The 12,380-nt window shown below is 42.0% G+C and overlaps 1 protein-coding gene across 1 annotated transcript; it reads right to left on the bottom strand.

Annotated features, from left to right (window-relative positions):
- Positions 1-1,090: 1,090 nt before the first annotated feature.
- NEUROD2 (neuronal differentiation 2) lies at positions 1,091-4,894 on the bottom strand. Its single transcript, XM_069751666.1, has 2 exons — positions 4,798-4,894; positions 1,091-2,259 (listed from the first exon to the last, which is right to left on the bottom strand). The coding sequence occupies exon 2, from the start codon at positions 2,252-2,254 to the stop codon at positions 1,193-1,195; it is 1,062 nt and encodes a 353-aa protein (XP_069607767.1). The 5' UTR covers positions 2,255-2,259; positions 4,798-4,894; the 3' UTR covers positions 1,091-1,192.
- Positions 4,895-12,380: the final 7,486 nt, after the last annotated feature.

Below are 12,380 nucleotides of genomic sequence, written 5' to 3'. Positions count from 1 at the left end.
TTATATTTTGCATAGATTCTCCATTTTTTGTTTGTTTTCAACTTCCTCATAGGCTTGCTTTTTTATTGCTTTATAAAAAAAAATCGTCAGCAATTGAATTTCAATTTTACTTGTTTTGTTAATTTAATTTAGCAGTAGGCAAGAAAAGTAGTAGTCTACCAATGGCACGTACAGTGTGTCTATATATGTGTCTATATATATATATATATATATATATATATATATATATATATATATACACATACAGTGTAAAAGTCACATGTTTATATGTGAATATATATATATATACATGCGCACACACAGTACATATATAGGTATATATATGTATGTGTGTATGTGTATATATATATATATACACAGTAAATTATATATATATATATATATATATATACATATATATATATATATATATATATATATATATATATATACAGCATATATCAGATAGATGGATAGTAGAAGATATATAAATGTGAAGATTGGTGAAAAGTTAGGTCCATCTACCTGTGCCCACGTTGAGTTTCTTACACCTCACTAGTTGGCAATACCTTGTGGATTGAGGAAGCTCTGGTCCTCTATTGTATATTGCACCCAGAGGGCATTACCCCATGATCAGAACACTTGGCCATGCTGATCGTATGTACAGATAGCAATATATAGGAATACTGTCAGCAGAGGGGACGAGTCTACAGTCATTATTATACAGAAACAAGTGCCTAAACCCAGTCAGAATAAGTTCCATGTGCAAACATGATGTGGCTGCAGAGTATGTACATGTGAATGCCCTGGGGGAGGGGATGAGGGTGCAGTGATGCCCCACATAGTGCAGGGTGACCCTATGCAGACAATAATGGAACATCAAACAGGTGATGTTTGTAATGGAGTCATGGTAGTCCAGACAGTAGATAAACCCAACATAACTCTCGATTGTGCAGTAGTAGTTACAACCAACATAATTGTATGGAGTGCATCAGGACCACCTTTCAAAACACAATTGTAGGGTGGCTAAGGTTACCCAACTGCAAGCAGGGTCTCCAATACAAATGAAATGGAGGACAGAGGGTTCACCACCATACTAAGACGTGTCTGCACCAAGATCTGGCCACCAGGCCTCGTTCTTCTCCAGTCTTCCATTCAATATTCCCATATTTCGTGGCACACATTGCACAGGTGGAGAAGAAAAGTTGGGGGCTCAGTTATGGAAAAACGCATTGAGTTCCTCATACATGGGGGCCCTATCATGGTGGACGTGCATATCATAAGGCAACAGGTTCTCAGAGTGGACTCCACTTCGCATCCCAGAAGATCCGAAGAGCAAGCTGTGCCCAGCAGCCCTGGATGATGGGAGGGCAGAATAGTGCATAGAGTAGTGGTAATTTTTATCGTTGTCGGGGGATGAGTCCTGTTTAAGGGCGAAGTTGCCATTAACGCACAGTGGTGGACTTAATGGGGCGTCATACTCAGAGCTATTGTAGTCCGGAGACGTGTTACCATACAGTGACTCATAGGTGGCACAGTAGCCATGGCTCCTCAGAGCATGAGTATTGGCCATGGAACTAGACTGGCATTGGGAGCCTGAGAGCCTGGAGCACTGGTAGGTATAGGGGTGCATGGCAAAGGAAGAATTTGGGCCGTGGTACCTCCCAGCTTCTTGACCTTGCTCAGTCAGGAAATTCCTGGAGTTGAGCTGCAAGCAGCCAGCCACCAGGTTGGTTGTGGGTTGGGAGAGGCCCTTGCACAGGGTTTGCACATATGCCACTAAATCAGGTCTCTTCCCAGACCTAAGAATCTCCGAGAGAGCCCATATGTAGTTCTTAGCTAGCCTGAGAGTCTCGATCTTGGACAACTTCTGGGTCTTGGAGTAGCAGGGCACCACCTTCCTGAGATTGTCCAGGGCTGAATTGAGGTCATGCATGCGGTTTCTCTCCCTGGCATTGGCTTTTTGTCTTCTCACCTTGGACCTTTCCATCCTGGCCTTAGTCATTTTTCTCTTTTTAGGGCCACGCTTCTTAGGCCTTTCTCCCTCAGCTTCCTCTGTCCCTTCCTCCTCCTCTTCCTCCTCATCATCTTCCCCACCAATATCCCCATCGTCCTTGCTCTCACTCAGAGAACCCTCGGTGTGAACCTCCTGCAGGCTCTTCTCGCTCGTTTCGTCCTTGTCGCTTAGGTCTTCTTCATCACAGTCATCAGGCCAGGAGGCGAACTTCTGAACCTCGGGAATAAGACTGGTTTCGCTGAATAGCCTGGTCAACATGATGGCTAGGGATAGAAGATAAGACAAGTCAACATTGGAGATCTCTGGAGAGTACAGAGAGTGATGGCCAGAGTGATGTCATTCAAGACCACCTACCTGGCAATATAACACACAATGCACGATAGTAGACTAATACTTCTACAAGATCACACATGCATACATCATTACATAGGACCCTCGTATACCCTGTATAACAGAGGCACAGTACTAAGCAGATTCAGTATCTGGGGTGTGAAAAATCTATCCATCTATCTAATATCTATCCAGCTATCTATTCCATATCTATCTATCTATCTATCTATCTATCTATCTATCTATCTATCTGATATCTATCCCATATCTATCTATCTATCTATCTATCTATCTATCTATCTATCTATCCCATATCTATCTATCTATCTATCTATCTATCTATCTATCTATCTATCTATCTATCTATCTATCTATCTATCTATCTATCCCATATCTATCTATCTAATATCTATCTATCTATCTATCTAATATCTATCTATCTAATATCTATCTATCTATCTATCTTTCTATCTAATATCTATCTATCTATCTAATATCTATCTATCTATCTATCTATCTATCTATCTATCTATCTATCTATCTATCTATCTATCTATCCCATATCTATCTATCTAATATCTATCTATCTATCTATCTATCTATCTAATATCTATCTATCTATCTATCTATCTATCATCTATCTATCTATCCCATATCTATCTATCTATCTATCTACCTATCTATCCCATATCTATCTATCTATCTATCTATCTATCTATCTATCTATCTATCTATCTATCTATCTATCTATCTAATATCTATCTATCTAATATCTATCTATCTATCTATCCCATATCTATCTATCTATCTATCTATCTATCTATCTATCTATCTATCTATCTATCTATCTATCTATCTATCTATCCCATATCTATCTATCTATCTATCTATCTATCTATCTATCTATCTATCTATCTATCTATCTATCTATCTATCTATCTCATATCTATCCATCCAGCTATTTCCATTATATATATAATTGTGTTATCATTTTAATTAAAATTATGTTATACAATATTAATTAGGATTTAGAGAAAAAGATTACAAGTAACAGATAAATAATATCTAGAATGATTCAATTATATTACTACTGTGTGATATGAGCATTATACAAATATAATAATGTTAGGGGCTGGGAAATATAAAAACGATACAGGCGTACAGACAACTTAATTGTCCACCTTTGCCAAACCCAATAACCTAATACACAGTCACCTGACTCCAGGAACCTCAGTGTAGCAATGGACTCAACCCCGAACCCCATTCTGGACATATTTTCTAGAATATCCGGTGTCAGACACAATTGTATTTTAATATAATGTATGTCTGTTGCAGCCCCCTTATTCACCCCCTACTCCAGCAAAACCAGGCGATCTTTCCTGTGCATGATTAGAATTAATTGGCTTTCAATTTAGCCATCACCGCTGCAAATTAAAGCCTGTCAAATAATGTTGATAGATCCAATTATTATTTCATTATAAGATCCCAATTTCCCTGCCCTCTCCGTTTACATGGGGTATATTTATTCTATTAGATAGGTGGATCCCCAATCACAATACAGGCGGAATATGCAGGATAAAGTTCACTACAGCCCACTATTAGGCGGTGGTCCTATGTGAGTTCATCCCTCAACAAGATTATCTAAATTCCACCCCCCCCCAAAAAAAAAGCTAACAAAAAAACAAATATATAAAAATAAATATATATATACATACATGTTGATATTATAAATATATATACATGTATATATATATATATATATATATACATGTATATATATAAAACATTATTTTTTATTTTATATAACAATATATAAAATGTATAAAATATGTAATAATTACATTTAATAAAATGTCTAAAATATTTGCACAAATTTAGACATAAAGATGCAATACAGTAAGATTCTGAAGTATGCCTGCAGGTATAGTAATGAAAATACAGATAATAAAAAATAGATAAAAAATAAATAAAATAGAAAAATAATCACATATTTCTATGTACAACATAATAAAAACACGAATAATCACCATCCGATCTATGTAAAAGAAGAAAAAAAAGATAGTAGCACAGAAGGAAATGCTAAATATTCCAGTTCCTGGCTTATAGACCTAGATATACAGGACGTGTTGGGAAGTCAGACAGGGGGTGAAGGCATCTAGCAGGCAGGATTGGGGTGACACCCGGCATTGTGTTTTCTTTGCCAATTTTCGTCTCTCACGATTTTCTGTATAAATCCACCAGGCTTTCGACTATGCATGAGACAGATCCCCCCAGCCATAGCCCCCTGAGCCCCTACAGAGCCAGTAGATGCCTTCATGGCTTTAAGGGTTAATCCCAGATAGATGATGATGGTCTCCATCAGTCCCGATGTCTGCTCCACAATAAGGTAGATCGCAAATAAAAGAATACGGATGAGGGATTGTCTCATTCCTCTCTCCAAGTTGGAGAAGCCTCCTCTGAACCCAACTTACCTCCAGAGCTAGGCGCTGAAGAAATTTATGACATGGTTCAGATCATCTTCTGGGAGTAGAACAGTCTCCTTGAGGTTCTCAAGCTCCTTCAGAGTGCAATCCAAAAGGAGGAGAGGGTGGCATGTCTACCGAGTCATGGTACCAGCTCTGATGCCAGGCCATATGGTTGGCACGTCATCCGCGGGAGCGATCACACGGGAGCCTCTGATTGACGTGCGGTTGGATTGAGGGAGATTTGGGTCCCTGGGGGGGGAGGACTTACCATCTGTCACTCTCCTAAAAAAAAAAAGAAAGGAAGAAAGAAAAAGGGAAGAGAGAGAGAGAAATAGATTCTCAAAATCTCTCCATCAATATGAGCTCTGCAAAATGGGGCAGAGGTATTCACACCAAGGAAGGGGGGCGACATGCCCACCTAACAGAGAGGGTGTGAGCCCAAATTATTAGACAAGGAAGAGCCGGAAAGTTATAAATAGCCAATATAAGGGTGGGAGTTGGCTTGTGTCTAAATTAGGGTGGGACAGAGGGTCATATTAGAGGGCTTTGCTTTATAGGAGTAAAATATGAAAAATATCGATACCTGCTACACAAATGATCCATGTTCTACACAGCACCATAATGTAAGTGCGTTACATGATAATGAGTGGGATTGCGGATAGATAAATATTACATAAATAGTAGATAGATAGATAGATAGATAGATAGATAGATATGGGATAGATAGATAGATAGATATGGGATAGATAGATATGGGATAGATAGATAGATATGGGATAGATATAATAGATAGATTGATATGAGATAGATATGGGATATATAGATAATAGATAGATATATAGATAGATAGATAGATAGATATGGAATAGATAGATAGATATATGGATAGATAGAAAATTAAAGAAAATTTGGCAGCACTACAAAAAAAAAAGCCGGGTGCAATAAAACCTGTTAAGGTGATGTCCAAACCTCCAAAATAAAAAATCAGAAAAAAACAGGTAGCACTCCAAAAATTAAAGTGAAAAACTGTGGCTTTACTTATCCATTTTAGCAGCAACGTTTCGGCAGATTTCTCTGTCTTTCTCAAGGTTTGAGAAACGCAGAGAAATCTGCCAAAACGTTGCTGCTTATGGATAAGTAAAGTGACGGTTTTCCACTTTAATTTTTGGAGTGCTGCCTGTTTTTTTTTCTGATTATTCTAGATAGATAGATAGATAACCTCATGGGCTATTAAAGGGAACCTGTCACCTCAAATTGGCGGAATATTTAAATGAGTTTTTACCGGTCCGATGGGCGGCGTTTCCTCTTCATTTCTCCACCCCGTCCTTCCCTGTTGTCCGCAATATGTTAGTGAATTAGAGCATGTGAGCGCCATAGTTGGCGCGTGCGCAATGCAATCTTCGGTGGCGCATGCGCAGTATGCTTTGCCCAACTGCGTGCAAAGCCAAAAAGCATTACTGCGCATGCACCCGCACACTATGTCCCGGAAGTATTTCACTGTGTTGCGGGACATAGTGCGCGGGCGCATGCGCAGTATGCTTTGCTCAACTGCGGGCAAAGCCGAAAAGCATGTGGCATGCGCCACCGAAAATTGCATTGCGCACGCACCAACTATGGCGCTCACATACTCTAATTCACTAACATATTGCGGACAACAGGGACGGACGGGGTGGAGAAATGAAGAGGAAACGCCACCCATCGGACTGGTAAAAACTCATTTAAATATCCTGCCAATGTGAGGTGACAGGTTCTCTTTAAATAGCACATTTTTTTCTACACAACAAGGAGTGCTGCTTCCATCTTTTTTGATATATAGATAGATATGAATTAGATTCTATATCTGATGGCAAAAAAATTAGAAAAAACAGAAAATGAGATAATTATAAATTATATATATTATATATATATTATAAAAGACAGAACCATATATAGATAAAAATGAGATAAGTAAATTATAGGTATAGGACAGATATCATAGGTAGATAGCTAGACAGACAGATAGATGGATGATAGTGACAAAACATTAAATAAAAGACACCATTCTTATGTAGGTAGATCATTCCTATTATGAACTTTTTAAACCTTATAAAGTGACACGTGACTCACACAAATAACCTGATACATTCCACATTTATGAGGTTGTATAATGTTATAGAAGCATTTCCAGTAATTTAGCTTTTAAGAAGTACTATACAGCATCTGATAGAACTGACGCTCTGCAGAAAGTGATTTGGGTATCATGAGGGGACCATGTTTATACGGTGGGGTATCATATGCAGTGAAAGAGTTAATGAATCAGGTGCTGTTTCTCCCAGCTGGCAGGGTGGGTTCCGTCCGCAGACTCCCAATGTGTGATCGCCACAAAGAGTGGGAATCTCTGCTGTTCCCCATCACAGAGATGTGTGATAGGTATGAAGAAAAGAGATTTGGAGACTTGCCAAAAATCTGCTACAATAAAATCACCCCCACCCTTCACCCACATCACACACCTCCCCCTCCCTCACACATTCACATATATCACACACATACTCATACACACATACACATGGTGCATCCTCAGCAAACTGACTACAGTGAGCCTGCAGAGCTTGCACTCTAATTATTATATAGCACCAGGATAACATCAGAGGTGTTCATAAGACCTTCCATGTGGATGGAGTTCACTATAACAATATGGATTTGAATAGCAGGATGGGGTAAATGCCAGCACTATAGATACAAATTCTAAATTAACAGTGAAAACTTTATGGCCTTTGTTTGGGAGACTCTTATATGTATGAAAAAATATGGCATTTCTCTATATCTACTACAGGTGCTTCTCACAAAATTGGAATATCATCAAATAGTTAATTTATTTCAGTTCTTCAATACAAAAAGTGAATCTCATATATAATATGTACTCGAGATTTTCAGCACTTTTTTTGTGCTGAAAATGCCCCCTTCGGCTTATACATGAGTCATTGCTCAGAAAGCCATTGGGGGAGGGGCAGCATCAGAAGCCGGCGGCTGTGACATCATGCTCACCCTCCTCGCACAGTCGCTGCACGTCCCTGCATCTCTGTTGTCCCGATGCGGCAGCTCTTCCTGTGCTCAGTGGTCACATGGTACCGCTCATTAAGGTAATGAATATGCATGCATCTCCACTCCCAAAGGTGTGCAGCACATATTCATTACATTAATGAGTGGTACTACGTGATCGCTCAGCACAGGAAGAGCTGCCGCGCCAGGACAACAGAGATGCAGGGACGTGCAGTGACCACGAGAGGAGGGTGAGTATGACGGGGAAGGACGTGAGAGGACGGGGGATGATGGGGTAGGACGGAGGAGTACGCCGAGCCATGCATACAAGGGGGAAGACTGGGGAGGACGCCGAGCCATGCATACAACTAGGAGACTAGGGGGAGCCACACATAGCAGGACAGGGATGAGGGGACAATGTATACTCGGCTTGTACTTGAGTCAATAAGCTTACCCAGTTTTCCGTGGCAAAATTAGGTGCCTCGGCTTATACTTGGGTCGGCTTATACTCGAGTATGTACAGTATTATATAGAGTCATTACAGAGTGATCTATTTCAAGTGTTTATTTCTGTTAATGTTGATGATTATGGCTTACAGCCAATAAATATCCAAAAGTCATTATCTCAGTAAATTAGAATGCTTTATAACACCAGCTTGAAAAATGATTTTAAAATCTGAAATGTCGGCCTACTGAAATGTATGTTCAGTAAATGCACTCAATACTTGGTCGGGGCTCCTTTTGCATTAATTATTGCATCAATACGGCGTGGCATGGAGGCGATCAGCCTGTGGCACTGCAGAGGTGTTATGGAAGCCTGGGTTGCTTTGATGGTAGCATTTAGTTTATCTGCATTGTTGGGTCTGGTGTCTCTCATCTTCCTCTTCACAATACACCATAGATTCTCTATGGGGTTAAAGTCAGGTGAGTTTGCTGGTCAATCAAGCCCAGTGATGCTGTTGTTTTTAAACCAGGTATTGGTACTTTTGGCAGTGTGGACAGGTGCCAAGTCCTGCTGGAGAATGAAATTTCCATCTCCATAAAGCTTGTCGGCAGAGGGAAGCATTAAGTGCACTAAAATTTCCTGGTAGACGGCTGCTCTGACTTTAGTCTTGATAAGACACAGTGGACCTACACCAGCAGATGACATGGCTCACCACACCATCACTGATTGTGGAAACTTCACACTAGACCTCAAGCAGCTTGGATTGTGGCCTCTCCATTCTTCCTCCAGACTCTGGGACCTTGATTTCCAAATGAAATGCAAAATTTACTTTCATCTGAAAACAACACCTTGGACCACTGGCAAGAGTCCAGTTATTTTTCTCCTAGGCCCAGGTAAGATGGTTCTGGCGCTGTCTATTGGTCATGAGTGGCTTGACACAAGGAATGCGACACTTGTAGCCCATGGCCTGGATAAGTCTGTGTGTGGTGGCTCTTGAAGCAATGATTCCAGCAGCAGTCCAGTCCTTATGAATCTCCCCCTTTTTTGAATGGCCTTTTCTTAAAAATCCTTGCAAGGCTGCGGTGATCCCGGTTGCTTGTGCTCCTTTTTCTACCACACTTTTTCCTTCCACTCAACTTTCCATTAATATGCTTGGATACAGCACTCTGTGAACAGCCAGCTTCTTTAGCAATGACCTTTTGTGGCTTACCCTCCTTGTGGAGTGTGTCAATGACTATCTTCTGTACATCTGTCAAGTCAGCAGTCTTCCCCATGATTGTGAATGCAGGGGAATGTACTTAAGTTACCTCAAGTCGCGGTGATGCGCCCTTTGCTGGATGAACTCATATGAACTTGAGCGTGGGAACTTTTCAGAATATTTTCCCAAGCTCGAGTTCATATGAGTTCATCCAGCAGAGGGAGCATCACCGCGACTCGAGGTAACTACAGTACATTCCCCTGCATTCCATTCATTCACCAAGTTTTACAGTCAGGAGCACAGCTGCATTAGCAGAGCTAATAGAAATAGATTCAGCAAAGTGAGGCCCGACTTTCTTAACAGATCGAGGATAGAAAAGGTAACTTTGCGGTCTACACAAAACCCTAAAGAACACCACGCAAAGGGGGCAAAAAGACCCTCTGTACCGAACTAACGGCACGGAGGTACACCCTTTGCGTCCCAGAGCTTCCAGCAACAAATAGACAAGCTGGACAGAAAAAAATAGCAAACAAATAGCAAAGAAGAACTTAGCTATGCAGAGCAGCAGGCCACAGGAATGATCCAGGGAAAAGCAAGTCCAACACTGGAACATTGACAGGAAGCCAGGATCAAAGCATTAGGTGGAGTTAAGTAGAGAAGCACCTAACGACCTCACCAGATCACCTGAGGGAGGAAACTCAGAAGCCGCAGTACCACTTCCCTCCACCAACAGAAGCTCACAGAGAGAATCAGCCGAAGTACAACTTGTGACCACAGGAGGGAGCTCTGCCACAGAATTCACAACAGTACCCCCCCCCTTGAGGAGGGGTCACCGAACCCTCACCAGAGCCCCCAGGCCGACCAGGATGAGCCACATGAAAGGCACGAACAAGATCGGGAGCATGGACATCAGAGGCAAAAACCCAGGAATTATCTTCCTGAGCATAACCCTTCCATTTAACCAGATACTGGAGTTTCCGTCTTGAAACACGAGAATCCAAAATCTTCTCCACAATATACTCCAATTCCCCCTCCACCAAAACCGGGGCAGGAGGCTCAACAGATGGGACCATAGGTGCCACGTATCTCCGCAACAATGACCTATGGAATACGTTATGTATGGAAAAAGAATCTGGAAGGGTCAGACGAAAAGACACAGGATTAAGAACCTCAGAAATCCTATACGGACCAATAAAACGAGGTTTAAACTTAGGAGAGGAAACCTTCATAGGAATATGACGAGAAGATAACCAAACCAGATCCCCAACACGAAGTCGGGGACCCACACGGCGTCTGCGATTAGCGAAAAGTTGAGCCTTCTCCTGGGACAAGGTCAAATTGTCCACTACCTGAGTCCAAATCTGCTGCAACCTGTCCACCACAGTATCCACACCAGGACAGTCCGAAGACTCAACCTGTCCTAAAGAGAAACGAGGATGGAACCCAGAATTGCAGAAAAACGGCGAAACCAAGGTAGCCGAGCTGGCCCGATTATTAAGGGCGAACTCAGCCAAAGGCGAAAAGGACACCCAGTCATCCTGATCAGCAGAAACAAAGCATCTCAGATATGTTTCCAAGGTCTGATTGGTTCGTTCGGTCTGGCCATTAGTCTGAGGATGGAAAGCCGAGGAAAAAGACAAGTCAATGCCCATCCTACCACAAAAGGCTCGCCAAAACCTCGAAACAAACTGGGAACCTCTGTCAGAAACAATATTCTCTGGAATGCCATGCAAACGAACCACATGCTGGAAGAACAAAGGCACCAAATCAGAGGAGGAAGGCAATTTAGACAAGGGTACCAGATGGACCATCTTAGAAAAGCGATCACAGACCACCCAAATGACTGACATCTTTTGAGAAACGGGAAGGTCAGAAATAAAATCCATAGAGATATGTGTCCAAGGCCTCTTCGGGACCGGCAAGGGCAAAAGCAACCCACTGGCACGAGAACAGCAGGGCTTAGCCCGAGCACAAATCCCACAGGACTGCACAAAAGTACGCACATCCCGCGACAGAGAGGACCACCAAAAGGATCTAGCCACTAACTCTCTGGTACCAAAGATTCCAGGATGACCAGCCAACACCGCACAATGAAGTTCAGAGATAACTCTATTCGTCCACCTATCAGGGACAAACAGTTTCTCCGCTGGGCAACGATCAGGTTTATTAGCCTGAAATTTTTGCAGCACCCGCCGCAAATCAGGGGAGATGGCAGACACAATTACTCCTTCCTTTAGGATACCCGCCGGCTCAGATAAACCCGGAGAGTCGGGCACAAAACTCCTAGACAGAGCATCCACCTTCACATTTTTAGAGCCCGGAAGGTACGAAATCACAAAGTCAAAACGGGCAAAAAACAACGACCAACGAGCTTGTCTAGGATTCAAGCGCTTGGCAGACTCGAGATAAGTCAAGTTCTTATGATCAGTCAATACCACCACGCGATGCTTAGCTCCTTCAAGCCAGTGACGCCACTCCTCGAATGCCCACTTCATGGCCAGCAACTCTCGGTTGCCCACATCATAATTTCGCTCAGCAGGCGAAAACTTCCTGGAAAAGAAAGCGCATGGTTTCATCACTGAGCAACCAGAACCTCTCTGTGACAAAACAGCCCCTGCTCCAATCTCAGAAGCATCAACCTCGACCTGGAACGGAAGAGAAACATCTGGTTGACACAACACAGGGGCAGAAGAAAAACGACGCTTCAACTCTTGAAAAGCTTCCACAGCAGCAGAAGACCAATTGACCAAATCAGCACCCTTCTTGGTCAAATCGGTCAATGGTTTGGCAACACTAGAAAAATTGCAGATGAAGCGACAATAAAAATTAGCAAAGCCCAGGAACTTTTGCAGACTTTTCAGAGATGTCGGCTGAGTCCAATCATGGATGGCTTGGACCTTAACCGGATCCATCTCGATAGTAGAAGGGG

This window comes from Ranitomeya imitator, chromosome 2, assembly GCF_032444005.1.
Source record: "Ranitomeya imitator isolate aRanImi1 chromosome 2, aRanImi1.pri, whole genome shotgun sequence".
Taxonomy (NCBI): Eukaryota; Metazoa; Chordata; class Amphibia; order Anura; family Dendrobatidae; genus Ranitomeya; species Ranitomeya imitator.
Note: the sequence above shows the minus strand (reverse complement) of the source record. Positions and strands in the feature narration are given on the sequence as shown.

Excerpts from the sequence above, each read along its gene's own strand:
- NEUROD2 (XM_069751666.1), bottom strand. The coding sequence starts at position 2,254 with ATGTTGACCAGGCTATTCAGCGAAACCAGTCTTATTCCCGAGGTTCAG.